This window comes from Ciona robusta, chromosome 2, assembly GCF_009617815.1.
Source record: "Ciona robusta chromosome 2, ASM961781v2".
In the NCBI taxonomy this organism is placed as follows: Eukaryota; Metazoa; Chordata; class Ascidiacea; order Phlebobranchia; family Cionidae; genus Ciona; species Ciona robusta.
In genome coordinates, this window is record NC_143236.1 from 2259941 (window position 1) to 2287185 (window position 27245).

General features: G+C 36.6%; 6 protein-coding genes and 2 long non-coding RNA genes across 12 annotated transcripts; 6 read left to right on the forward strand and 2 right to left on the reverse strand.

Annotated features, from left to right (window-relative positions):
* Positions 1-207: 207 nt before the first annotated feature.
* Positions 208-860, forward strand: LOC149739998 (uncharacterized). Its single transcript, XR_016384343.1, has 3 exons — positions 208-311; positions 554-682; positions 742-860. It is a non-coding gene; the product is annotated as an uncharacterized LOC149739998 (long non-coding RNA).
* A 40-nt stretch (positions 861-900) lies between these two features.
* On the forward strand, positions 901-1872 carry LOC149739999 (uncharacterized). The gene is made up of 3 exons (XR_016384342.1): positions 901-1010; positions 1108-1193; positions 1731-1872. It is a non-coding gene; the product is annotated as an uncharacterized LOC149739999 (long non-coding RNA).
* Positions 1873-2637: 765 nt separating this feature from the next.
* LOC149740000 (heparan sulfate glucosamine 3-O-sulfotransferase 4-like) lies at positions 2638-4815 on the reverse strand. The gene is made up of 4 exons (XM_089871447.1): positions 4323-4815; positions 4021-4181; positions 3485-3684; positions 2638-3413 (listed from the first exon to the last, which is right to left on the reverse strand). Exons 1-4 carry the CDS (start codon positions 4464-4466, stop codon positions 2905-2907), a joined length of 1014 nt encoding a protein of 337 aa, XP_089727573.1. The 5' UTR covers positions 4467-4815; the 3' UTR covers positions 2638-2904.
* A 131-nt stretch (positions 4816-4946) lies between these two features.
* LOC149740001 (uncharacterized) lies at positions 4947-8759 on the forward strand. Of its 2 annotated transcripts, XM_089871362.1 has the most exons (3): positions 4947-5157; positions 5552-5680; positions 5747-8759. In XM_089871362.1, the coding sequence occupies exons 1-3, from the start codon at positions 5100-5102 to the stop codon at positions 8416-8418; spliced, it is 2859 nt and encodes a 952-aa protein (XP_089727488.1). In that variant the 5' UTR covers positions 4947-5099; the 3' UTR covers positions 8419-8759. The 2 variants fall into 2 exon arrangements, with proteins under 2 accessions (XP_089727488.1, XP_089727487.1); XM_089871361.1 differs by having other exon boundaries at positions 5552-8759.
* LOC149740002 (beta-1,3-galactosyltransferase 5-like) lies at positions 8751-26412 on the reverse strand. 4 transcript variants are annotated; one of them, XM_089871442.1, is made up of 9 exons: positions 26160-26211; positions 23926-24011; positions 11609-11858; positions 10882-11165; positions 10254-10357; positions 10007-10176; positions 9765-9897; positions 9493-9681; positions 8751-9367 (listed from the first exon to the last, which is right to left on the reverse strand). In XM_089871442.1, the coding sequence occupies exons 3-9, from the start codon at positions 11692-11694 to the stop codon at positions 9260-9262; spliced, it is 1074 nt and encodes a 357-aa protein (XP_089727568.1). In that variant the 5' UTR covers positions 11695-11858; positions 23926-24011; positions 26160-26211; the 3' UTR covers positions 8751-9259. The 4 variants fall into 4 exon arrangements, with proteins under 4 accessions (XP_089727568.1, XP_089727566.1, XP_089727567.1 ...); XM_089871440.1 differs by having other exon boundaries at positions 23912-24011; positions 26160-26198; XM_089871441.1 differs by lacking the exon at positions 23926-24011 and having other exon boundaries at positions 26160-26412.
* Positions 12969-17986, forward strand: LOC149740003 (motile sperm domain-containing protein 2-like). The gene is made up of 12 exons (XM_089871378.1): positions 12969-13297; positions 13547-13708; positions 14182-14268; positions 14454-14663; positions 14903-14941; positions 15053-15177; positions 15294-15402; positions 15467-15917; positions 16077-16255; positions 16527-16683; positions 16873-17038; positions 17340-17986. The coding sequence occupies exons 1-12, from the start codon at positions 13249-13251 to the stop codon at positions 17538-17540; spliced, it is 1935 nt and encodes a 644-aa protein (XP_089727504.1). The 5' UTR covers positions 12969-13248; the 3' UTR covers positions 17541-17986.
* On the forward strand, positions 17601-20899 carry LOC149740004 (uncharacterized). The gene is made up of 7 exons (XM_089871425.1): positions 17601-18063; positions 18397-18546; positions 18625-18741; positions 19039-19127; positions 19447-19614; positions 19746-20216; positions 20569-20899. The coding sequence occupies exons 2-7, from the start codon at positions 18405-18407 to the stop codon at positions 20722-20724; spliced, it is 1143 nt and encodes a 380-aa protein (XP_089727551.1). The 5' UTR covers positions 17601-18063; positions 18397-18404; the 3' UTR covers positions 20725-20899.
* LOC149740005 (uncharacterized) lies at positions 22149-25427 on the forward strand. The gene is made up of 6 exons (XM_089871437.1): positions 22149-22560; positions 22645-22767; positions 23188-23276; positions 23923-24090; positions 24486-24950; positions 25054-25427. Exons 1-6 carry the CDS (start codon positions 22545-22547, stop codon positions 25294-25296), a joined length of 1104 nt encoding a protein of 367 aa, XP_089727563.1. The 5' UTR covers positions 22149-22544; the 3' UTR covers positions 25297-25427.
* Positions 26413-27245: the final 833 nt, after the last annotated feature.

Below are 27245 nucleotides of genomic sequence, written 5' to 3' on the forward strand. Positions count from 1 at the left end.
GTGACTATAAATAACGATTTACAATCGTCAGTTATCCTTAACCGTAGGGTATAAAATATAAAATAACTATTTAAGCTGCGTCATAAGGAAAGCATCATAGTACACGTATGAAAAAATAAATTCATTAGCAGTGTATAAGCCATCCACACCGGTTTGTAATGATTTAGATATCCTGTGGTCATAGTATGACAAGTAAATCAATTTCTACTTCGGGTATAGATACAGTTGACCCGGGTCGCAAATATAAACAGCAATGCGCATTTTCTATATAACTTTGCTTTTAACAACACTAGTTCATGGTTTGAAAATTGGTACGTATAGCGATTGAATCGAGCTTAAATTGTATACAAATTGGCCTGAAGCTTTCGAGCTGCAGATGTCTTACTAACTATTTTAAATCTTAAGAAGTTACAAGTGAAAGTCAGATTTGCATATACTGACTATACACTGTAGCTGGGTTAATTTGGGCGCAACGGGTTTACAAAAAAACTAAACTGCAGACGATAAATTTAAAGCCATCTTAAGTTACTTACCCTTCTTTGAACATGTACAGATAAAAACACCGTGTTAACGTCGTGTTGGTACTGCCATAGAAACGGATTTTTATGCGTTGACGACGGAAGCATATATTACAAATGTATTTGTAAGCCCGGATTCTTTGGTGACACTTGTGAAGTATCTAGTAGGTAAAAACTAATAAACGGTAAGTAAAGATATTAATTTCTCAATGTAAATATACAGACCTTTGCGAATCTACACCATGTAAAAACGGTGGAACTTGTTTCATGGATGGAACGAACGTAAAATGTTCTTGTGGAAATCAATTCTCCGGCGATTTTTGTCAAAACGGTCAGTGTGGTTTTAAAGCGAGTTTTACAATAACACTGAATTTTTACCATAGTTACAAAACAACCTTTCGAACTACGACAGTGGATTGGGGAAGTGGTGGTAACAATACTCGTGCTTCTCTTACTGTTTGCCGTCATCGCTCTAATTTGGATAATTTTCAAGTTTGTAATAAAGTACTTTTTGATATGCAAAATAAATAGCAGCAACTAAAACATTTTGGCGTATCTTAACAGTTGCGATAAATTTGCATTTTGTTAGGAAAAGAAACAAATGTTTAAAGTCAACGGGCGCAACGACAAAAAGTGAACCGAAACCTTCCACTTCAAAGAATATCGACGCCCCCAGTAAGTTTATCGTATAGTATGGTGGGGGAAGATGGGACACCTTTAGCACATAATATCCAGATGTTCTGATCGTGTTTTAAACAATTAACAGCGGTCTATGAGAGTCATGAGGACATAGTTTCATATTTCTTTGAATGTTCTTTGTTTACTACTAAATGGGACGAAAAAATAGAGTTAAAAATGTCCCATCTCCCCCCTTCCTACTGTATAATAACATAAAATTGTTTAGCGTTTTTTTGATATTAGGTAAAAACGAGAATAATTACATAAACAACTTGCCGTATAGTACTGCTGGTGGGGTAAGAATACCGTTTGCATCTAAACTCCACATTTCCTGCTCATGTGTTGAAATAACAATAGTTTTTTGAGTGCTGGCCATTATAGGCTACGAATATATGATTCTGTAAATACTCGTTGTTTATCGTCGAATGGGATGAGAAAAGAGAAGCAAACTTGTCCCATCTTACCCCACCCTACTATACATTTTTCTGTGAATTGTTTGTGCAAAATCACTTTTATTAAAGTAATTTTTCATAGAGCCACCACCGGGATTTCCAGTTTATGTTAACACAAGTTTTCAAGGGGGAGACGATCATGTCTATGAACAATGAGATTTCCTCTGCTATTACGATTATGCGTAGATATGTGCACATTTCTTTAGAAAACGTATCTATTTACCTTATAATATTAATTTACATGACGCAGAAACTATATATGAATTTTCTGACTGACGTATACTCTCATTAGCTTCTGCAATGTCCGGTTCCGATGATTTAAAATCTAAATGCGTATTAAATTTGCAAGCATTTATTATACTGCAAGAGGCCTCATAAGTAAAAATACATTAACGATGATATGACCTAAATTGTTTCGTACTAGTTTTATAATTCATTTGCCTACGTGTATCCGTAAACCATTAACGTAATGAAACTATAATTACCAGCAGCGTCCGTAAATATTTTGTCGGTTTGAAACACATCAGAATTGAGCAGTCTATATTACGTTCAAACAGGAAAGGGATGAGCATAGTTAGTACTAACAGAGGAAGTAAACAAAATGGGTATATATGATTATAACAGCACAAATCATATTACCAAAATATTCCTCACTTACATAAATTCAGTCAAGTAACTTTGATTCCACATTATTTGCCTTATTGTTCAAATAAAATTGACTGCGTTGGATATCTTGTTATAAATTTAAGCCTTCATAGTATAAAAACCAATACTCGTACACTCTTATACAATTTAAGCCTGATAAAACACTTGCTTTGCTAAGTACAAGAAACGAGAGAAACGCACAAGAAAGCTATACATTAAAACGAAGTAGACGATTTCGCAAAAGAACTCAGGAATAAAACGAGGCGCGAAACTCGTTCAAGATACGTTGATTACAATCGGTTTTGTAACCATTGAACTGATAAGAGGTATATGCCTCAAAGGGCGTTTCAGATTTTTTATATTTTATTCAAAACAATCTGCATAACAAAGGAAATATAGGCATTGCGGATAAATTACTGATCTTCGTTAAAGATTTTATAGATTGGGGTAAAATGGTACATGTTTTCATTTTCTTGAAGCGCACCGCTTTGTAGTAAACAACAAAACAACAACCAAAAAGATATATAGTAGCCTCACAACTTTAAAAGTTCGTAGCCTCACGACTCAGTCCGTTGCTAATTTTTAAAAACACGATCCGGAACATTTATCTCCTACCAACCGTAGTTTTCGCCCAAAATACCATACAACATATGGTTATATGGTTCGTAAAATGCTTTTAGTGCAGCCAAGCTTTCGATCGTCGGTGTATTGGCTGCCAGCAAGCTCCTGGTTCTCGCTTTTGCTATTCCGTCATCCAAGCAGTAAATCTGGGACCTGTCAGCTGGTGGGCGAAGACAGAAGTGTCCAGTTTCGTTGTTTTTAACCCAGTCCTCCTGCCGCAATCTTCTTTCAACGCCAACAAAATCCTGGAACTTTTCGTATGAAGGTCCAGGGTTTCGCATGATTTCATCCCCGTTTAAAATCAAGAGCTTCGAATCGTCAAATTTGGCTTTCCATCGCTTCAAATGCAGCGCATAGAGACCGGCAATCAGACACTCGGATCGCCCCCACCACCTTTCCATTACCAGCGTTTCTTGTTGTTGGTAAGTATATTCCTGCAACCATTCCTGTACGTTCGGCAGAGTGTTGTTCACATAACGTTCGAAAAACTCCGGCCATTCTGGAAAAATCACATGTCTGCTTCGGATAACCTATAACCACTATAAACATTCAGATACAAAAAAAACTTACCATATTTTCCAAATAGATCAAAGTTATGATGAACAAAGCAAGAATATGCTCTTGTAGCTGGCTCACAAAGTATAAGGAAGACTTTTAAATTAGGATTTAACTTCAGCATTCTTTCCGCCATGTCATATGGCTCAGTATAATAATAATGCGGTGTTTTTTCAACTTTAACTTTATCACTAGCCACATCCTTGAATAAGGACCTATATGTGTAAGAAATCGACATTAAGTTGCTTGTCCACTTCATGTGACTAAAGTTTGAGCATCTCAACAAGATATAATACTGCATGTGGGGGAAGATTGGACACCTTTAGCACATTGTATCCTAATATCTTGATTGTGTTTTGAACAAATAACAACGGTCTATGGGAGTCTTAAGGTTAGGGCTTCATAATCCTTTGAATGTTCTTTAAATGTTTACTACCAATTATGACAAAAATAGGATGAAAAGGTGTCCCATTCCCCCACCCCTAATCTATATTGTTAAACATTGTACAGATCATGGGAATGTTGGATTTATACAACTGCGTTAAACTTACTTGTACCAGTCCAGCCCTTTCACATAGTTACGGGTAAAGTATTCAGTTTCGTAGTTAATATACTTCGGAACAGCAAACGACCCGTGCTTTTCCAGAAACTTGACGAAAACACCAGTCCCGCATTTTCGTATTCCCAATCCGATGACATCAGGTACAGAGTTCTGTTTGAAAACCATCAATATTTAGTTCACAAACCCTCATTAAACTGCTTTTCTCGTTTCAATACATAACTGGAGTCTTTTGGCTTCAAATGAACATACGCTGAATTTTATGCATAGGCCTACAGTATGAAATTTACACACCTGAGTTATAGATAAATTGGCGTCGTGTTTAGAAGCGCCCCCTCCACAACATGGTTCCCGCATTTGTGTCATACAACAAAGTACATAACACACAACCGCTAATGCGCCTAACTTGGTGAATTGCTTGTACTTCCAAAACCCCATGCTCGGTTGTAGTCAAAATGTCTATAAACGCATCGTGCGACCAAGTTATATATGCGCGATCTGCTGCATAACGTAGGACAATAGAAAATGCTCAGATAACCGGCATAAACAGGTTTAACAATAGCATTTCCCACAATTGGTGTTCATACATTAAGCGTGAATGTTTTACACATGTCAAAATATACACTCATGATTTGTACAATGGTTAACTATGTATATAATTTCCCTAATATTAAAATGAACGTGGCCTAAATAAAGTTGCTTGTAATATGCACTATTACTGTAAATATTGGACAATTAAACGTGAACAATGTTTAAAAAGAAGCGATCGTTCCTTAAACGCCGTTCCATCTCTGAGTTTATTGCGCAACAAACGTAGACTGGATTGATTACAAATTCACAAAACACCTCATTAGCATGTAAGTTGTTACTCGACTTTTCATCCCGAGTAAGCCAGAGGGGGTAGACGTTTCAGTGACTATGATGTCAACGACGCGGTCACAGTTGAATACACACGAATACTTAGATACTAACTCTTCAAAGAGGAACTAAAAAGCTTTTATTTGAAAGGATATTAAGTAAACACATGCAGTTTTGCCTGAACAGCTGGTTGGACAGTATATTTCGAACAGAATGAGCCATTCCGGTGGATTGGACGTGAATGAAGTGCTGGATACAGAAGGTTACGAAGGTATAATAAATTAGAAAATTAGACAGTGCTGGTAGCAGTTTAAAGTAATCGTCCAAAAATCCTACTTTTGTACATGTTGTGTTTTAGGCATTTTTCAAGCCGTTTGGCTTTCCTGAATTTGTTTAGTACTGTGGGTACGATTATACCGTTATAGCACTTTGTTCTTATGTTTATCGTGTTTTAACAATTTACAGCGCCCTTAGTCGCAGTACCACCGTATTATAATTCGGTATATTCTATTTTTTGTTTACCGTGAAATGCGACGAGAAAAGACAATAAAAACATGTCCCACCTTATTACCCAACCCAACTATATTGCTTGTTTTGTTTAACATTTGGTGTCATAGATACTAAGACTCTAAACAAAACTGTATAGCACTTGTTTTAATGTTTAGATGCAACCGAAGCCAGCATCGTCGAAGAATATAAAATTGCAATGAAACTTCGAAAGTCGTGCGAGGAGAAGGACGGTAAATGGTCGGAGACGAATCCTGCAGAATCCGCGACATATTTTCGCATGCTAGGTACTCTGTATGCTGCTAGGAACGATAAAATAAGTTTAATATCAACCGCTGGTCTTTTTATGGCAGCCATCGTTCGTACAATTCCCGATGTTACCGGTGTCAGAAATGAAATGGAAATACTGTGGGAAAAAATTCTTAGTGAATCGAAAGCTCAAAATACAACAAAATTCCATGAAATATCACAGAGAGTCCGTAAGTCGGTTGATAAAATTAGGGCTGAAGCTCGTGATAGATTGCTACAGATTCCACAAGTAAACGATAAGAGCAACAAATTGAATCGGGAAGAAGCAAAAGCTAGAGATGTTCGTAAACTTCAATCAGAAATCAACTCAAAACTTATTTCGTTGCTGGAAGAAATTTCTAAATACTGCACATCTGTCCTCTTTGGCAAAAACCAAATTCCTGATTTTGCGCTTCTTGCTCTTGGATCACTCGCACGGGAAGAAGCATCGCCGTACTCTGATATTGAGAGCATTATTGTTTTATCTGATGACGTAGGCGATGACGTATTAATGGAAACGGTTGAACAATTTCGTTGGTATGCAGTAATGTACCAAGTGATAATTATCTCATTGGGGGAATCTCCTCTTCGTCTTCTTGGCATAAAGTCTCTAAATGACTTCTACTCCAAAGACAAAACACGCGACTGGTTCTACGACAACTTTACACCGTCTGGAATCCAATTTGACAGCAACATGCCGTCTGCGAGCATATTTCCTTTAGGTAGAAGGCCTACGCCGAATAAGCCATTTAAAACAGAGCTTATCAGGAGAGTAAGCGACATGGTGACATACGTAGATTCTAATTTTTCCGCCGACAATGGTTATCATTTGGCTAATGTCTTGGCGAAGTCAAAATTCATAGCAGGGAATATAAGGTTACATGAGCAGTACACGACATTAGTAAACAAACGTTTAAAGGAGCAATCGGACGATATTTTGTTACGGATCAGTCAAACGATAGAAACATTTGATTCGTTTGATATTTTATGCAGGCAACCTGAATTTGGCAACGTAAAAGGTTTAATGTACAGACTGATGCCACTTCTTATAGGCTACCTCGGGAATATACTTTCTATTTCAGGAACAAGCTGTTTCGACACGCTCGACAAGTTTTGTGCGGAGGGTGTTATTACCAAAGTTGCAAGGCACAATTTGAGCTACGCCCTTGCTGTCGCAGGAGAGGTTCGATGGAAAGTCTACGAAAAAGCCAAGCAGCAAGTACCGATCGTTGGTGTTCTACCATCGCAATTTTCTTCTGCAACTGAGGAATCTTCCGAATTGCTAAACACTGTCGGGAAAACTAGTATTCTCGACTTTTTTGACATCGTTCGATGCTTTTGGCACGCGTTGGTTGCTGTTAATCGAGATCCAACCGCAAATAATAACAACAGAAACCTTACGGAAAACCTCTCGAATTCTCCCATGCGTGGTGCAAGCGATGTTGCGCTCATTGCTCTATTTGCAAGTTTAAACCTTCAGTTAGACAAACCATTAGAATTAGAATTGATACAACCTTTAAAAACACCAAATGCACCTGTTGTGAAAGATCTTTCGCAAGTCATTATCATGGCAACGGACAAATTAAAGATTTTGGTAGCTTATATGAACAAAATATTCGTGTCGCACAATGACAATCAAATTTCAGGGCTTACTATTTTTGAGACTTTAACGCATAATCATAGCCAGCTTTTAATCGGCGTTCAAGCAGCAAAAGATGGGTTCCTTAACAATGATTCGAGTTCCATAACACATATATTGGCAAAACTATTTGGTCCAGATTTCTATCACGCAGAACTGGAAACATTAGAACGGGTTATGGTTCAGTTACAAGATTTAACAAAGAGTTTTTTCGGTGATCAATCCGCAATTACAAATATGCCGATACTCTTAGTCAACGTGTTCTTGTTGGCTTCATCTTCCGCTACAATACAAAGGTTAGGCGAAGAGGTTGCTGCGAAGAAACTTACCAAAGACACAGTACAAAGTACATTTTCCGATCTTGATAAAATCTTACGACTACAGAATGACTTGGTCACCGATATTCGCCAAAATTGTCCAAGCATGACAGATTTTAGTCTGACCGAATATGGGTTAGAGCTAACGTCAAAGTGGACGTCAGACGGTTCTCCAGCGTTAAACTCGTTAAAATTACTCACACAGAAATGGCCGGACGAAATTTTACTGAACACTAAAGGTAAACTCTTGTCTACGAATTCAGGAGATTTCTGGCAAGCAATTGAAAAAGTGCATGACGTCATAAGGTTTATCCAAGGTGTTCCTGATTGGTCCATGCTCGTAGGATTGGCCGGTGAGCTGACTGTTCGTGAGCTAGAGTCGGTTGCTAGGTTGATACAGCGTATCAGGGGAGACTACTTTTTCAAGGTTAACAATTTCGTGGAAGCACAACGATTCTATAAAGAGGAACTTTCGATTCTAAAAAGAAACTGCGTAGAGAGAGGCCGTTATCGAGCTCTTGTTGGAACAGCGAAGAAATCAATTGCTTGTTGCGCATTAGAGCTAGGGATCTACAAAGAAGCCCTCGAGTTATTTCAGAAAGAAATTTTCTACAGACTGGAATATGCCACAGCCAGGACTTCCGCCGAGGAAATCGCTGAAAACTTTATCAATCAATCTCGTTGTTATTCTGGCCTCGGGCAAGACCTGGAAGCCGATTTTTACTTTCGTAATGCAGGTGGCATACTGGAGAACGGAATTTGGACAAAACGAGAATTTTGAAATGTTACTTACCACAACAGCAACTTCTGCAAGTAGCTTCTACAGAGCTCTCCAACTAACATTTTCGCATCAACAGTATAAAATTGAAAAACTGCGCGGTTCTCAACTACGTGCTATCGTTTTTTTTTTATTGCTGTGTTTTTTTTAAACGCTTCTGCTGTTCATATGCTTTACAGTTTGGGTACCAGATTTTTACTGACTTTTACATCGCTTAATCGTGTGTTTGTTTCAGTTTGACAGTCTTACAAAACTAACCTATTTCAAAATATAATGGTGTACAATATACACAGTTGACTGAATGCTCCATATACGTAACAGTAAATAAACTGGGGTAAAGCGTTTTACAGTTTTTATACCGTAACAAAAAAGCGAACGTATACACAAAAACCATAATCGGGCACGAGGTATGTGGAAGAACACGCGAGTTATACCATCTATAGCCCGACACGCTATATGATAAATCATTGTATGCATTGATTGGAAGGTGTATTTTTCTAATCACCAAAGCTACACAGTTGGAAATCTAAAGTAGTCTTATTTAATAGAAACGAAAACGGTAAGATCAAAAAAATACTCGCAAAACAAACATAGTATAGTGAAGGGGGGAAAGATGGGACACCTTTATAGCGCATATAGTATCCAAATATCTTGACCGCGTTTTAAATAAGTAACACCAGTCTATGGGAGTCGTAAAGATACAGTTTTATAAACATTTGAATTTTCTTTGTTTACTAGCAAATGGGACGAAAAATACAACGAAAAGGTGTCCTATCTCCCCCAACCCTACTATGGAAGAACCTTAATTCAAGTACAGTATACTTAATACAAACACATACATATGCTATAATATCTTTTTCCATTCGCTTAAAAACTTTTCTTTAATATCAGAATTTTTATTATCAAGATACAAACACGACCCTTTTGGCATTCGACCAAGTGAGACACCAATCTGTGCAAAAACCTGTTTTAGTCATTATAACCGATAGCCATCGTATAGTACTATAAATTTAAAAGTTAACCATACATATTGGAATGCTTACGTAGTGAGTTAAGCTAAATCGAAAGCAATCTTACTTTTTCGCGCAGCACTCCAGAAACGAACACGTCATCAATAGCAAAATCGGAGTGCGTGTGACAGGATGTTAAATATATCTTCTCAGCAACATCTTTGGACATGATGAAACAGGGACCCCAGCAGTAGGGCGGGTAGTATGGTAAATCATATATCTCTGGTGAAACTGCCCATTTTCCACGTCTTAAAACCTGTAACATATATACGTTGGTATTTGCACCTTTATTTTTATCGTTGATATATCGTCAGCAAAGTAATTGTTAAAAATGGAAACCTTTGCATGCCGCGCAAGTATGTGTCCACACTGAATTTCGTTACTTTTCGGTGACCTTGCGATTGCGTAATCTTGCGCAATTTTACGCAAATTGATGAACGCGTCGTCATCTGCCAAGAGAAAGAAGGAACTTCTGCAGAAAATACAAAAATAGTGAGGTTACTGTACTGCGCGTCACTTTTTAGTAATAGTAAGAAGAAATGAATGTAGGTACTTGTACGTATATTATAATAAAGAAAAACCTGCAATACAAATGATTCCATTTCAACCCCATTAATGCTTTCACCGTCAGGTTTTTGTAAGTGTCATAATATGAACCAAGTATGACGTCACCGAATGTTCGAGTTTCGTTGGTGACGTCACGTAGAAGGGTAGAATTTGACGTCATTCCAATCAGAAAAGCTGTTCGGACCTAACAATAAACGAGTTTTCTTACAATATGCTTCACGTGTGTGATTGTTTTTTTTGTAGTTTGTGTAAGTAATATACCTGCACTCCTGAAACATTGCGGATAGAACCCCACGTTTGTCGTATGATGTTACGCAGCTCGTTGTGTTCTAAGCTGCTTTTAACCAAAACAAGAATTTCCACGTCTGTGATTAAGTAGATAGTAATGGACATACATGCGTGCTAATTCTTCACACTTATAGTAAAAGAAAACAATATCTAATTCGTTGTATTTTGCAAACAATTTGTATAAATGTATATATAGTACTGTGGGGGAAGATGGGTCACCTTTAGCACATTCTATCCGAATATTCTGATCGTATTATATAAACAAATAACAACGGTCTATGAAAGTCGATGCGGTTTTATAATTCTTCGAATGTTTTTGGTTTACTAATAATAGGGACAAGAATACAGAATGAAATTATGTCTCATCTTCTCCCATCCTACTATATATAGTATATTGGTTGGGGGAGGTGGGACACCTTTAGTACATAATATTCAAATCCTGATCGTGTTTTAAACAATTAACAGCGGTCTATGAGAATCGTAGGAATATGGTTTTTAGATTCTTTGAATGTTCTTTATTAACAAACAAATGGGACGAGAAAATAGAATGAAAAGGTGTGACATCTTCTCCGACCTTACTGTACTTAATAATAAATCTGACCATAGTTGCAGAATTTTTTATCTGGTCGTTGCACAAAATCGAACTCGGTTTTGGCCAAATCTGGAACACTTCCCTGTAGGTTATGATCGTTTGCTTTCTCGATATCAACGATAAACCGTTGAGGTATATTGAGATTAAAGTTTGTCAAGGTATTACTGTCCTTCAGGCTAAATGGCGTCTCGGACGAACAGTTAGCTGTTGGCGTAAGTTGTCTGGAAGCATGAAGCTTTTGTGTAAACTTATACTTCAGTTTGTTGGTATGTTTCCATGTCGTTAAAATCCATCTGTTAAAGGAAACTGTATTTTATTTCCTAAAAGCAAAATCATAACAAGTGATGATGTATAGTGGGGGTGGGGGAAGATGAGACACCTGTTCATTCTATTTTTTCGTCAAAATTGGTAGTAAACAAAGAAAATTCTAACAAATATAAAACTGTATCCTGGCGACTTTCATATAGAATAGACCGTTGTTATTTGTTAAAAACACGACCAGGATATTCGTATATTCTGCTGTGCTAAAGGTGTCCCATCTTCTTCTACCCTATAACACCTAACTTACTAACTTATATCTAGGAATAAGACTTGTTTTACTTTATTGCATGTAAACTGTAAAATAATTCGTTTATACAACGCTAGAGAAGATATAGTATATATATCAGGGTAAAAGTTCTAGCTATATTTTACTTACTGTTATATATAGGCATAGAATAACAAACACGATACTTACGCGTAAAATCCAAAGAACAGCACAGCAATTACTGTTATGAACTTAAGAGATATTCTGAAGCTTAACACCGATTTCGCATTGTGCATAATATTTACTCGACTTAACGATAAATTTAAAATTACTGGGGAAAAAACGTCCTTATACACATTCTAACGTAGAGCTGGCCTTCGCATGCTGTTGTGTTCTGTTGAAATCTTATATCTCGTGAGTCTAATGCCAGCAGACACCGGCTGTTTACATCATCTGGACCCTGCGGCGAAAAAGAATAATGCTTTATCTACGTCTGTTGCGAAAATACGTGGAAAGTAGAAGGATACTGTCGTGCTTAAGTAACAATCCATACGTATCGGTTGGGTGGAAATCCCTTAACCCTCGTTTTGTTGAGCTATTCAATTATGTCAATTACTGGTTTCATGAATCGTACTATAGCACATGATTGATAGTTTTATTCTACATTTTGCGTTGTAATGGCATGTAATTGTAATTCCCGAACGCAATAGTATAGGGGAGTATATAAGCTAGCTGTTTATTGCTGTCCCATTGATTTTTTTTCTATAAATAAAGGCTTTTGTCTCATCGCGGTTAGGTAAGCAAGAAACCTAAACTTCGGGCTTGTATAGAATACGAGGAGATTGAGCTCAATGAATAATAAAAACTTATTTACCCTCGCGTGGCGGTGGCGTGATATATTTGGCCGGCGCGATTGCGACGCGACGACGCGATTTTGGTCAAACCTTCTGCTGATGCGTAGTAGCGTTACGACACATGCGCAATAACGCCCAGCCCAACGATAGATCTTATAATAACACGGGTGTTCTATTTCATACCAGTGGCGACTTACAAGTTTCTGAGATAAATAGGCTATGTAAGTTTAATAATTTATTGTTGTTGGGAGATTTTTTAATGTATGGCGTTTATATCATTTTTGACATCTCCACAACGGACTACTGGGTTGGAACAACGGACGTTCAGAACACATACGTTGACAATGGTAGCAGGCTCGAGCTTCTATACAGTCTACACGTATGGCGTGTGTTCTGTGTTTACTATCAAATGGGACGAGAAAATAGACTGAAAAGATGTCTCATCTTCCCCTACCCTACTATTATATCCTCTCTGGGCCAGAGTCGTAGAAACAACCTGCACAAATTCGGGTATTTCTATGACTCTGCTCTGGGCGAGAGGCAAACCCGCTAACAACGGCGAGGCTATATGCAAATAAATCGAAAAGAAGTAGTCTTTTTCTTTTCGTTTTAATTGTTGCTGCAAAGAGCTTTATTTTTCCCCACATAAAAATTTCGAGCACAGGCGTTCAAAAGGTATCACAACCGCAAAATGTAAGCGAAAGAAGGTTGTCGTAAGTCGCGACAGCCAGGCGGCCACAGTGCAACGTGTGTGACATTCGGCAAAAGTGCGTCGCGAGCTTTGCTGCTTCGGCTTGTTTATATTTTAAACATTTCCAGCAAAATTGTTTACGGAGCGTTTTTGTTTTGTTGACCTACGTAAATTTGCATGAATCATCATATTACATTTGTGTAATATTGGCAACAATTGCGTGACAGGTTATTTTACTGTGCAATTGTACGCGACGTATCGATGTTGTAAATTTAAATAGGAACTTTACTTTAAAATTTAGTAATATGGAAGATGTGGCAGAGTTGAGGAGAAACATTTTGGCTGAAATTTCAAGTAAGACGAATTACTACTACTTTTACCAAGATTTAAATTTGTTTTTAACTAGTTTACTGTATTTAAAAACTACATAGCCAAAACCTAAGACAAGGGTACGTCATAGTAAAAAGCAAACTGCAAACCCAGTTAATTTTTAGGAAATATGTAGATTGGTGTTTATTATCCTAATTGAATGTAGATTAAAAATGTGCTTCATCACTTTGTAATATTGTGCTTTTTAAGTTTATTATGTATACTTCAACTTAGATGAAGAAGTTTGTGCAAAATGTGACGAGCGTGACTTGGATCGAATTAAGGAAGATGATGAATATGCTTCATGTTTTATAAGATGGAGGAAAGGAGATGTTGACGCTGCATCCAAACTTGCTATTGAAGTTTTGTATTGGAGAAAGGAAAAGGAAATTTATGGTAAGTGTAATTTTTGGGATGGCAGTTCTTGCAAGTGAAAGCTGGTTCTTTATCGCGTGCTGGACTACCTAATTTAAATTTGATACAGATTTGGTTATTGTTTAATTAAATGGCGTGCATGGAAAAAATATCGCCGGCAAAACCAAAATTTTAAATCAATATCACACATGCACCTATCATACTCTGCAGTCTGCAGATTAGTTGTGCATTAGGCCAATATTTAACTAAACAACGTTATGTGGGGATTTTAGCCGAAAAAATATTTTTGTGTGCCTTTAAATTGAGGGCGAATCGAAAATTAACAGTTTGTTCATGGTGCATGGAATTTAGGATTTAACTAAAACTAAAATATGCATTCATGCCATTCTGGGCAATGTAGGATACAAGTCTAGAGCATTTGTATAGTCATTTTATGTGTGGCTATTCTACTGTGAATAGAAAAAATAACGGTTTATGCTAAATCTTTATTGCAGATATAAGTTCAGATGAGTTTCCTTTGGAGATGATGAAGACAGGAATTGTATGTTGCCGTGGAAAAGCAAATGACAACACTAGAATTGGTAAGTTTTTTGTCATATAGTTACACAATAAAATATTGGGTGTCATTTGTATTTTTGACAATAAACTTATTTGATCCCCTAAACCATGGACGTGGTGCATATTTTTATGACTGTTAAATAACTTAACAATTTACGATACAAATTTTAAAATATAAGATGACCCATAAATTTAAAAATGTTTGCAGTTTATTTCATAGTAAGAAAACAAACCAAAGATATGAAAGCTAAAGTACAGAGGATGATATGTCTATGGTTGGAACGCATACAACGTGCAGAACCTGGCCAGCACATTACATTCGTGATGGATGTTAGCAAATCTTCACTGGCAAATGTAGATCTGGGTGGAATTAAATTCCTTCTTACATGCTTCACTACTTACTTTCCAGATATGCTTGGTATGTACAATAAAGTTGCTATGGCTAGCTCATTGCAAATATTTCATGTTTTTTTGGGCAAAGTGTTCTAAGATGTCTGTTTATATCTTTTTAACATGGTTTCTAAAGCTTAGTCACTTTTTTATGTAGATCTTGCATTTTTTGAAATCTTTAACCTAATAATTATTGCAAAATACTCTATTTAGGAAATTTTTTTACTAATACACTTGTGTTTTCTGAATTAAATCATGTTTTTTTAGAAAAGATTTTGATATTGGAAATGCCCTGGATAATGAACAGTAAGTAAAATAGGATCCAATTTGCTTGTTGTATAAATTGCATGGTTTATTGGAATTAAACCGGACAGCTTAAAGAAGGATTAAAATATTTAATCCTGTGTTATTTCGCAGCAATATGGAAAGTAGTGAAGCAATGGATGACAGAAGACCAACGTAAACGAACAATATTCTCTTCATTTAAAGATTTAAACCAGTATATTGACGCAGACAATGCTTTAACATACATGGGTGGAAAGGTAACGAGGGTTTTAATTTCCAGTCTGTATTCTGAACTTTTTTCTCGTGAAAAAAACAACAACTTTTTGATTAACAAGATTTTTTCCTCGTTTTAAAAACCCCATATCTTGTTTAGGATGATTGGGAGTATTCATTCCCTCCATATCCCAACGAGTCGCCTCCTATTATAATGAAGCAAGATTCAAGCAGCAATTTTGAGTCAGATGTTATCAGCATGGCAGAAGGTGAGTCAAAAGTAGGTTAAAAAACTGTGTAAAGGACACTTGAAAAAATTTGTGTTTTCTCAAGACAACCTAGAAGAAGAAGAAATTGTTGTGGAAGACATAGAAATCACCCAATGCTCTGTAATTCCAACTTCCTCAACTGAGAGTGGGTACACCAGCAGTGGTGCAAGTGCAAGCATTCCTCTCGTAACCACTGGGCAAAAGATGGAAATTCTAAATGATGTAGACGCTTCTAGGCTTAACAGCTCTACTCCAAAAGCTTCTCCTGTGAAAACAAACAATAGAAGTCAGCCAATGCATTTACCCAACTTGGATAAAGAAAACAACTCTATACCGCCAATGGCATCAATAACCCCAAGCATCAACATAGAAAAAACAAATTCTGTTAACTTGGATTCAACATACAGTGGGGCGAAAAAGAACAAAGAAGTCATGAAGAGTGATTTGAGTGATCCAAGTAAAGAATTACCACCGTCCGATGAAATAATTAACCTTGGAAGTCTATTAACTATGAGGTAAAAGTTGTTTAATTAATGCAGTTTTGTTCTAATATTAATGGTCTCTTACCATAATTGTCTATAGACTATACAACAACACAATATAGACTATACAACAACACAATAAGTTACACATTAATGTCTATTTCATAATTTGTTATTTTCTTTCTTTATCAGCCCCGTTGCTGAAGTGATCTTCAAACAGTCAACAAAAGATTCAAACACATCAAGATATCGATCGAATATAACATTAACCAATCGCTGCAAGGAAGAAGGGATGGTGGTTGCATTTAAAGTAAAAACAAATTCACCGGAGAGATATCATGTTAAACCAAGCACTGGAAGCTTATCTACAGGTTGATGTTTTTACATTTGAAGATTGTTTATTAAAAGTTACCAACACCAATTTAGCAAAAAGCTATGTTAGATACCAATCAGCTACAGAAATACAACTGTCCATTACACTAGTTATTCATGCAGGAAGATATTTATACAAATTGCATTGAAATATATACCTTTGCTGACATTTACAAGTAAAAAACTTGTTTTTTTGGTAAAACTTGTAGAACCAGGACACTGGTACAATATCTTGTTATTAAGCTTTGCTTTTACAACGTAATTGTGCAGGTGAAGAATTGACGATCAGGATTCACTTGAGTCCTGGATATGAGGATACTGTATCAAGGGACCGTTTCCTCATCCTTTATCAGAAGATGGAAGCAGGAACGGATGTTGCAGAGTTTTGGAAGGACCATATTGATAAGTCATCAAGATTTGAGCACAGGTGATATTAAAAGTGTAAATTTAAATTATTTGAATTGGAATTATCTAGGTGGTGTTTTTTGCATACTAATTGCATATGCTATTAATAGCATATGCCAGTATGGGCGAAATCAATGCAATTGTTTTCCATACATTTACAACTTTAGTGTGAAATTTGGTTAAGTTTTAAATCTCTGATTCAAATTTACAGAATACGGGTTCGTTTTGAAGCAACGTCAACAAACTTAAGGCTTGAACCACCAGTTGTGTTGAAAAACTCCATCGAAACGACCAAAATCTCAAAATCCCCAAATAAATCTCCTATAGCAGATGAAGTGGCTGGTTTAAATAGAGAACTTGCTCGTGTTAAGTCACAGGTCAGTTGGGGTTATCTCTCTAAAACTTTATTACTGTAATCATGGTTTGCTGCATCATTATTGTTTTATTAAGTAAGGGGCGTTGTTTCTGTAATAATAGTGTCACTGTTGTATACTTTGGTTCAGCTACAAATGTTTGACAGTTGGTGAGGCACACAATGCTGTTAAATGTTCTGAAGTATTTCATACTTGTCTCTATCTTGTATTAAAATGATTGATACTCATAGAAGAAAACGCACTTTGGATCAATCTTTGCCTTCCATAAGGATGTTTAAACTTATTCGCTAAAACAATGTTTCAGCTTGGTCGCGCGGAAGAGAGTGTGGAATGGATTCGCAGTCGATTCGTTTACTCTCTTCTCCTCCAATCCTTCCTAATTGTCCTCCTCTTCCTCGTCATCTACAAGCTCTCCAACATCACTTACATTCTCGACCGCACGGAAAATGATCCGAACGGAAGATATTCAAACGTTGTGAATCCAGATGAACATACAAGTTTATAGGCCCCGCTGATATCATAATTTGCAGAAATCTGCAAAACCAAGGGACTCAGCTATGCAAAATGCTCTTACGCTCTCTTGTCCTGTGTATTGTTATTTTATAGTAATAAGTCATTTGATGTAGTCCTCCTATCAGGTGTCCGAATTTATTTTATATCCAAATAGCTTGTCGGGTACAATTTTGATTCACTTAATATATAAGCATTCCAATTTTTAACAATTTTTTTTTTAAATTTATGCAAATTTTCAGTGTACCTGTGCCCTGTGGTAAAGTTATAAATTTGTTGTACTTGTGTGCTTAGGTACTGTGTAATTACTATCTTTTTACAGCAATAATTAAACTTTATTTTAATGTTGCATGTGTGGAAAACATGTGACAATGTTTTAGGTAAAAATGTAAAACAGGATTTTCTGTACTTGCAGATATTAAATAATTGTTTTGGTTACAGGTGCAGTTGATTAGGGTGCATCGCTTTAGTGTTTATTACAATACTGATATTTTACTTATAACGGTTTATTTAGCATGGTAAGTGACAATGTCTATATTAATCATTTCCTGTAACTGTCTATTTATTTGTTTTGGCCGATAGGTAGATAAGAATGCATTAAGTGTTGCATGCAGTCATGCTGCTAAAATTATTGCAACATGTTAGTAAGCATACGTATACTGCGTTAGGAATGTAAAAAAAATGTTTGAAGGATCATGAACTGTAAAATAATTTTTGTTTTAAATTGCAAGAAATTTAAAGTAGTACTGAAAGTTGTCACTAATTTATAAATGTTACAAACAGAGATATTCTTTTATTAGTAATTACCCATATGAACAGTGTACACATCGGTGATTGGTTTATTTTTGTAGATTTCAAGATGATTCAGGAAAAAAGTATCCTGTATAGGAACGGCAATAGATGTAGATCCTGGTTGGATCTAATTTTCCAAGCATGTACAACCATTTCACTTCTATACTTAGTTATCAAAGTGTCAATCCTAGCAATGCAAGCAAATACAGGTAAGTTGGTTGTACAATATAGCAATTTGAAAATGTTGTATTGTATGAAGTAAAAAAAGTTACTTCTATTTTGAGCAGTATTTGATGCTTACAACTCCATGATAAAAGTTGAAAACTCAAGTTCTTTTGTGAAGAAAACATTTCATGGTTTTCCTTCCAATCGGCCGCTTATCATTGCTCACAGGGGAAGCTCAGGTTTGATTTGGTGTTGTTGGTAGTTGTATTACTAAAGTTTTTGTTTTTAGGATATAAGACTTAAAGGGACACCACTGTACCAATCTTTACTTAAAACAAATAGCAATACTTGGTTCCCTTTAAAATTACTCTGGAATAGTGACCAAGCATAATGGTTTTGGCAAGCCTGCTTTATGTGAATGATTGTTGAGTAACTTTGTATCAATTAGACATATAGAAAAACTTATTACAGTGCATTGGCGATACTGTTCTTTAGTAACTGTAGCTGGTATATTTAACTGAACCATTTATATCCAGGTATGCGACCTGAGCACACAGTAGCAGCGTACCAACTAGCAGTCGATCAAGGAGCAGACATCATTGAATGCGATTTAGCTGTTACTAAGGTAACGGAAGATTTTTCTGTTGCAACAATGTTCTATAATGCATTTTTGTCATTATACAAAATAGACCAGCGTTATGCCACAGTAGCATGTTCTAGATGCCATCATTTAGTCCAATATGAGCAAGATACCTAATTGCACTTGCTTTGACCCTTATGGGCTATCTAAAATCAGAAATTTAAATATAAGTCACTCACAAAGGTATTTTTTGGTAACTCTTAAAGCAACCATCATGTGTTTAAACAAAACAATCTTATAATGAAGTCGTAGCCCAACGCAAGAAGATAATTAAGATAAATCGAAAAAGTTATGTTTTATGTAGGATTTGAAGTTGGTTTGTTCTCATGATGCGTATCTGAATGACACGACAGACATTCACCATCATTCTGTGTTCAAGAACAGAGTGACCACTTACACCATTGGTGGAAAAACAATCACAGATTATTTCATTAATGATTTTACTTTGGCAGAACTAAAGACTCTCAAAAGGGTGAGTTTAAAAAATTTTTAATTGCAATGCAGATAACTCCATAAAAGTGAAAGAGCAATTTCTGTTTTCTATGTATATACACTTCACACCTAATGACAATTTTTAACAGGTTCAATTTTCTAATCTTTCAGGTCCAGAATCGACCTTACAGAGACCAATCTTACAACGGTTTGTTTCAAATTGCAACATTTGATGAATATGTGGCAGTGGCAAAATTTGCAACAACTGGAGACCGAGTTGTTGGTATCTACCCAGAAACAAAGAATCCAGTCTTCTTCAACCAATTCCTTGCTATCAACAACACAACCATGGAAGACCTGCTGCTTGCTTCACTGCACAAGCATGGATATACATCTGCTGACTCTCCCTGTTTTGTACAGTCGTTTGACGAGCAAAGTCTACTATACATGGCCAACCACACCAAGTTACCACTCATCTATTTGACCAGCACACGACCCAGCAGTGAACATCTAAACCAACTCTCTACTTTTTGTTACGGAGTTGGCGTCTCAAAAAATATAATCGTTCAAGTGGATCCCACCACCAATAAAATCGTCACAAATACCAATTTTCTAAAGACAGCTCATGCTAAGAAGCTAAAGGTATAAATGATTTTATGCAATTGTTTTTTTTTCTTTTTTATTTGGGATAAGTGAATGAATTTAACTTATTTATACTTTCGCGGTGAGAAAACGACATATAACTTGGGTGTTCTGTTTTTTATTCACCTATAACCCCAAGGACACATGAGTCAACAAGTGTGACAGCAGTGAGCCTTGAACCCATAATCTGTGGCCTACAAACCCCATTGCACTGGTAGATTATATCTATCCAGTTGGGGTTGAGGGTTCTAGCCATGTCCCACAGTGATTTCTCAATGCAGATAAACAACCCTGCCCCAATTAGTGTTTTGGGTTTTTGTGCGTTTGTAACAAATCACATTCTCGTTGTTAGGTACATGCCTTCACTTTTCGAAACGAACATCAATTCCTTGCATGGGATTACGGATGTGATTCCTACAGAGAATATGCAAGATTCACTGAGCTTGAACTGGATGGATTTTTCACAGATTACCCGTGGTCACTCGCAAATTTTCAACAAGGAGATTGAATCAAATCTACACACTGCGAATTTTTAAAACGATTTTTAAAAAATAGACTAAAGTCCAGAATCTTGCCAAAGATGTTTCAAATTTTACATTGCATGCTCTTCTGGTGCTTTTTATTTTGTTTTTACTGATTTAATATTCATTCAGGGTTTTTTTTAATAAACAACAGGTACTCTGTTTTGTTATAACATTGGTTTCCGATTCATATTATAAGAATGCAGAAGTATGATTTTAGATTGGATTATAATTTCGTTTTTTTATGTGCGGCTGGCAATTTGGACAACCCATGAAAGGGTTCGAGCAATTATCATAAGTTAGCTTGCCCAAAAGGACACGCGTCTACAACGCTAGCAGATCGAACAACGGGATTTAATCATGCGGTAGTTAGACCAAGAACAACTGTTTAACGAAAAAAGATCCATATGACCACTAACGTGTCCAATAAGACCAACTGTTCAACGAAAAGGGCCATTATGACGACTTACGTGCTGAAAACATTTCCCATCTTACCCCCACCTTACGCATTTTAATGTGTAATTACCCAACCTTTACGCATTTTAATGTGTAATTACCCAACCTTTACGCAGTTTAATGTGTAATTACCCAACCTTTACGCAGTTTAATGTGTAATTACCCAACCTTTACGCATTTTAATGTGTAATTACCCAACCTTTACGCAGTTTAATGTGGTGAAGTCCATACGGTAGCACCCAGGTATAGGATACTGGGATCCCATGACGTACTACGATGCGGGACCTTACTCACATAGCATAAAAAATGTATAATCATGTAAACGAAGCAATTGTACTTTATTAGTTAAACAATTCGGATTTATGTGATACTAATCCAATATTTACGTCGACCTTTGCGTTTGAATGCAAACACGTTCATTTGAAAGAAGTACTGATCAAACATTAACTTATGTTGCATCAACTGAAATGATGTTCCATGTTACCTTATCTTTTTACATACCCGCAACAACATGTCGTATTTAGTTAATTGAATCGGCGAGCCATATATTCGCCATACAGGCCGTGGGAGTTCGTGTGTAAAGCTGATGAAGTCTACAGAATGTGCAGTATATTGAAATATGAGGAAATAGATAATGCGTACATTTTTACGATTAGTTACCGAGGTTTTAGTGCATGGTGGGTAAACAGGGGCTATAAAATTGAACTACAGAATAAATATGTTAAACTTTTTCCCCATAGCAGACAGAGCAATACCCCGAGAATAATTTATATATTATATAGGTGATATGGTGCGATGAGGCAAAACAGACCATGTTTTAATTCTCTTTATCGACCCGTTTTTAGTAAATATAGAATATTTACAGGAATATATTACCGTATCGTCACGACCTTGAATCAAGCGTCTTTATAAGAAAATATTGAATATCATTCTGTGCTAAGGGTATTTATCTTAACCCATAGTAGTAGGCTACAGTATGTGTAGCTTGTACTTGATGCAAAGCTTGGTAGACAGTGTATTATATTCTTTAGATATATGGTTTATAATAATGAACAAGGACTAAACAACAACCATCAACATCGTTTTCCATCAATCGAAGTAGCTTGTTGTGGCGTGAATCACGTATATCGAAAGTGTTTTAAGTATTGGGTTATTGTTTTGTTGACTGCAAAAGTTAAATCGCAACTACAAGTTTGACAGCTGTGCGTCCATTATGCAAAGTCATAATTAAATGCGGTTTATAGATTGATCCGTGTTTGGATACTTAATTAGTAGGTTCATACAGAAACTTGGCCGCTCCAAATAATCACATACACGGTAAATCAGTTAGCGGGAAAACAAAGATCAAAGCATGCGGTATGCACTTGGTAAGCGCGTATTTGTACAGCTAATACACCAATAGTCGTTTGTTTATTATGTCATAAAATGTATACGGTTGGCTCGTTTTTTAGAATGTTTCGCTGTGTTGGTTTGCTTTGCGGTGGAAAGTTCTTATGCAACGGGGGCAGATGGGCGTATCTTAGACGGCCTACCTACCAACCGCCCGTTGAATATTGCTCACAGAGGAAGTTCTGGTAAGTATAGGACAAATGATTGTAACCTTTTTCGCGTGGCGGGACAGTCTTTATAACCCGGGTGTTCTGTTACACACACCTCGTTTCCCCTTTTAAGTTATACAATTACATTTAGTGGATAAGTATTTTTCAGGGTGGTTGTTAATTTAAACAGCCAATATTTGAACAGCCAATAAGGGACATTAGTTAGAGCAATTGTCGTAAAGTGTCGTGCCCTAGGACAAATATGCACACTTATATGGTAACAGCGTCGAGCCTGGTACCCGCATCCTGAGGTCGAGAGACGAGCGTTCTGTAAGCACTAAGCCAGGGCGCTGGACGGATGACGTAACCAATATTTCGTACATGTGTCCAATTGATAACAACACTCATGTATTGTATAAGTTACATATTAAACGACAGATGTACGACCTATTCCAGGTATGCGACCTGAACACACAGTAGCAGCGTACCAACTAGCAGTCGATCAAGGAGCAGACATCATTGAATGTGATTTAGCTGTTACTAAGGTAACATGTTGTTTTAGATACAATGTTTGGTCCACTCTATAAACTACAACATTTTTAACAACCCGGACGTTTTTGGTTTCTTTAATATAGTAGGGTGGGGAAGACAGTACACCTTTAGCATATATTATCCAAATATACTGATCGTGTTTTAAACATTTGCCCTACAATCTGTGGGAGTTGTGAGGATAAGCTTTTATAATTCCGTGAAATTTGTTTGTTTACTACTAAATAGGAGGAGGAAATAGAATGAAAAGGTGTCCTATCTCCCTCACCCTACTAAATATATTTTATTTAAGTACTTTATAACTAATATATCAAATGTATCTATAACTTCAGGCATGGGACGCTTCTAGAATATTTTACCTTCAACTGGTATTGTTTTAAAATACAGTAGGGTGAGGGAAGATGGGACATCTTCTCGTTCTATTTTCTCGTCCCATTTAGTAGTACACAAAAATTATTCAAAAAAATATAAAACCGTATCCTCACGACTCCTATAGACCGTTGTTAATTGTTTAAAAACGATCAGGATATTTGAATTTATGTGCTAAAATGTCCCACCTTTCCCCACCCTACTATATATAACTGACGAGCGTCAATATAATATCAATAAACTTTCAAAACAACATTCTCACATGCTTTACAGGACCTTAAATTCATCTGTACACACGACTCGTGGTTGAATGCAACAACAGATGTTTCATCTCACAAGGAATTCGACGATCGTGTGAACACCTACAGAATCGACGGGATACTTAGAAGGGATTATTTTACCATCGACTTTACTTTAGAAGAATTGAAAACATTGAGAACGGTAAATTTTTTTCGTAGGTCGAGAAAATGAGTATTTAAACGTAAACCTTAACCTAAAGCGTAACGATTATAATTTTTAAGCATAACCAACGATTTGAACATTCTGCATTAATATATTATATGTGGATGTAGTTATGTCATATAGCACTTGCTGGGGTAAGATGGGACATCTTTAGCACATTGTATATATAATATCCTGATCGTGGATATTATAAAATCACCAATGGTATATGGGAATCGTGATGATACTAGAATTCTTTAAATAGTCTTTGTTTACTACCAAATGGGACGAAAAAATACAAAAAAAGGTGTCCCATCTTCCCCCAGCCCAAGGAAACTTTTTCCACCCTACTCTATGCGCAAATTAAAAAATAATCTTCCAATTTAACGCCATAGATTCAGTCCCGCTCATACAGAGACCAATCATATAACGGGATGTATCCGATGGCGAGTTTCGATGAATATGTTGCGGTTGCCAAGAACGCGACAGCAAACGGTAGAACCGTTGGAATTTATCCAGAAACGAAGAACCCGCCTTTTTTCAACCAACACCTTCTTGACAAAAACACAACCATGGAAGATCTACTTTTAACGTCGCTAGAGAAACATGGTTACGTCACCCCTACGTCACCTTGCTTTATACAATCTTTTGAACCAAACAGTCTTAGATACTTGGCGAACAAAACAGGACTTCCTCTCATTTTCCTTGTAAATGTTCCAATCACCGACGCCAAGTTAACAGAGTTCGCACAGTTCTGTTACGGACTTGGCCCCTCGAAAAGTTTAATTCTACCAACAGTTAACGACAGACTTGGACAAAGCACGGATTTCATTTCGCGAGCCCACGCCAACGGTTTTAAGGTTTGTGAGATTTTAATAAAATTACGTAGAAATTGTACAAGTTCTAGATAATAGAACGCCTATAACACACCCACGCTACTCTTAACTCCGTTAAACCATTTAGATCCACCCGTATACGTTTCGAAACGAAGACCAGTTTCTCGCTACAGATTATGCTAGCGATCCGTACGAGGAATACAATACGTTTGTGGAGCTAGGTGTGGACGGTTTGTTCACAGACTTCCCGAAGTCATTTTCAAATTTCCTTGACTGCAAGTATCCCGTGGACAAAACCGGGGGTGCATCTACCACTTTGGGAAATGTAGGGCTTATTCTTGCACCTTTGTTAGCGATGATTTTAATGTAAGAAAAAAAAGAATAAACAAAATACGCTACCGATATGACGCCACCAAGACCGACCTGGTAGCCGAAGCAATCTTGCTTTGGAATTTTAATCCTTTATAAAATTTTGGTTCCAATACACGAAACACCAAGTAACACTGCCTATTATTGTTGGGAAAATGCATGTACAGACACAGTTCAATAAGCGCAGCCGTTAAGCATGTTATGTGTGATAGAAGCCTTGTATTCAATAAAAAAATCCTTAATTAGTTTTTTCGAGTTATTAAATACGTTCGTATTATATAAACGGTCGTGCAGAAGAAGATGACTCATCGACGAAGTTTTAGTATTATAGCCTAACAGACGATTATCTAGGTTTATCCAAGTTTAGAGGACAGTTTGCATGTATATCAGCAGATCAGCTATATAGAACAGCATCGATGCCGAAGCCTTTTATGGAACACAAATAAACTATGCGCGACCTGCCACGTGTGGCGCATTTTCTCGTTTACCGTGTGCACACATAATGTTTTACACAAAAAAAGTTTTTACACAAAAAAAGTTGTACACAGAAAATGAGAAGGTTTATACAGTGCAGAGCTTGCATGTACTCAAAATAGAACGTGCCCAACGCACCAAATAAAACCCAATGTTATAGACAGAAAATCTTTAAAACTTTGTAGATGCTTCTCTACGGTTTACTTTGTAGATGCTTCTCTACGGTTCATTTATATTTTTTTATGTCGGCTAGACGTTTTTGTCTAACATTATATAGTGATTTCATCTATCCCACCGTATATTTACCTCACGTTTAGATAATCTTTGCCCAAATATTTGTATCCATGTTTCTTACTCCAGGCATATAGCTTATTGATTAAATATATTTACCTTGTGACAGTTTCCTATTCCAGGCCCCGAAATAACAACTTTCTATAGACAGAACCAGATACATTTTTATAGTGACTGACTTGTGACGTTACTATCTATAGTTTCATTCCATTTAAACTGGACTCAAACATATGTACTGTCTCATACACATGGTCAATAAACAAAATACAGATGAACGTACCGCCTAGCTTATGTTCTGGCACCACGATATACAGTGGTGCAGTCTAACTAAAGCCTTCCTCTAGCTCTGACAGTGAAATAAACCAGAGGTGGCCTTTCTATAAACTTGTACAGTGTAACACTTATATTTGTCAAATCAAGTCACTCAGGTGACTTAGAGACCTACACTATCAAACCTATATACGTAACAATGGTAGTATATAAACCTGTAAAACACCTGCGAAGAAACGGCTATGGTTCTGTTATACTTATTCTAACGGCTACAACAGTACCAATTACTTAATTTGGATTATAAGCATATATAACCTTTGTAAACGTAAACAAGTACATTCTCCACCAAATGTTTCGATTGACCACGTAGCAGTAGAGCCCTTTTCTCGTTCGTTCTTTTGGATCGTCAAAATTCAAAAACAAACAATTTGCGACATCTCGAGCGCATTCTCAGCGACTAATCAGCAAAATACGCCGGATTCTAGATTCTGGTGTAAAATCTACGATGGAATACGCAGTCTGGAGGTTCCGGAGAAAGAAAGAGAGTTACCAGGTCCCTTGAAGGGATAAAACAGATTTCTCGTTGAAGAAATCAGTGGCTGAATTACTGAAAATTCTCTGAACAATGTGTAGCAAATACGACGTTCGCCAATGTTTAAGTGCAATCATCATGCATGTGTACATTATTAACCTACGCGACGTATAATATTATATAGTGGGATGGGAAAAGATGGGACAACTTTTTATTCTATTTTCTCGTACATTTTGGTAGTAAACAAAGAATATTCAAGGAATTATAAAACCTTGTCCTCGCGACTTTCATAGACCGTTTTTATTTGTTTAAAACACGATCAGGATATTTATATATTTTGTGCTAAAGGTGTCCCATCTTCCCCCACCCCACTATATGTCTGT

What these genes read in the sequence shown, in the direction of transcription:
- LOC149740001 (XM_089871361.1), top strand. Translation starts at nt 5,100, where the DNA reads ATGAGCCATTCCGGTGGATTGGACGTGAATGAAGTGCTGGATACAGAA. An exon ending in GGATACAGAAGGTTACGAAG is followed by an intron (nt 5,158 to 5,551) that starts GTATAATAAATT and finishes TTTAATGTTTAG; the next exon opens with ATGCAACCGAAGCCAGCATC.
- LOC149740005 (XM_089871437.1), top strand. An exon ending in GTGATTTAGCTGTTACTAAG is followed by an intron (nt 23,277 to 23,922) that starts GTAACATGTTGT and finishes CATGCTTTACAG; the next exon opens with GACCTTAAATTCATCTGTAC. An exon ending in CCCACGCCAACGGTTTTAAG is followed by an intron (nt 24,951 to 25,053) that starts GTTTGTGAGATT and finishes TAAACCATTTAG; the next exon opens with ATCCACCCGTATACGTTTCG.
- LOC149740000 (XM_089871447.1), bottom strand. Translation starts at nt 4,466, where the DNA reads ATGGGGTTTTGGAAGTACAAGCAATTCACCAAGTTAGGCGCATTAGCG. An exon ending in CCAATTTATCTATAACTCAG is followed by an intron (nt 4,182 to 4,322) that starts GTGTGTAAATTT and finishes GTTTTCAAACAG; the next exon opens with AACTCTGTACCTGATGTCAT. An exon ending in TGATCTATTTGGAAAATATG is followed by an intron (nt 3,414 to 3,484) that starts GTAAGTTTTTTT and finishes TGATTTTTCCAG; the next exon opens with AATGGCCGGAGTTTTTCGAA.
- LOC149740002 (XM_089871441.1), bottom strand. Translation starts at nt 11,694, where the DNA reads ATGCACAATGCGAAATCGGTGTTAAGCTTCAGAATATCTCTTAAGTTC. An exon ending in TAAAAAATTCTGCAACTATG is followed by an intron (nt 10,358 to 10,881) that starts GTCAGATTTATT and finishes ACTTAATCACAG; the next exon opens with ACGTGGAAATTCTTGTTTTG. An exon ending in TGGAATCATTTGTATTGCAG is followed by an intron (nt 9,898 to 10,006) that starts GTTTTTCTTTAT and finishes TATTTTCTGCAG; the next exon opens with AAGTTCCTTCTTTCTCTTGG.
- LOC149740004 (XM_089871425.1), top strand. Translation starts at nt 18,405, where the DNA reads ATGATTCAGGAAAAAAGTATCCTGTATAGGAACGGCAATAGATGTAGA. An exon ending in TGCTCACAGGGGAAGCTCAG is followed by an intron (nt 18,742 to 19,038) that starts GTTTGATTTGGT and finishes ATTTATATCCAG; the next exon opens with GTATGCGACCTGAGCACACA. An exon ending in AACTAAAGACTCTCAAAAGG is followed by an intron (nt 19,615 to 19,745) that starts GTGAGTTTAAAA and finishes CTAATCTTTCAG; the next exon opens with GTCCAGAATCGACCTTACAG.
- LOC149740003 (XM_089871378.1), top strand. Translation starts at nt 13,249, where the DNA reads ATGGAAGATGTGGCAGAGTTGAGGAGAAACATTTTGGCTGAAATTTCA. An exon ending in CACTGGAAGCTTATCTACAG is followed by an intron (nt 16,256 to 16,526) that starts GTTGATGTTTTT and finishes GTAATTGTGCAG; the next exon opens with GTGAAGAATTGACGATCAGG. An exon ending in TTGCTCGTGTTAAGTCACAG is followed by an intron (nt 17,039 to 17,339) that starts GTCAGTTGGGGT and finishes ACAATGTTTCAG; the next exon opens with CTTGGTCGCGCGGAAGAGAG.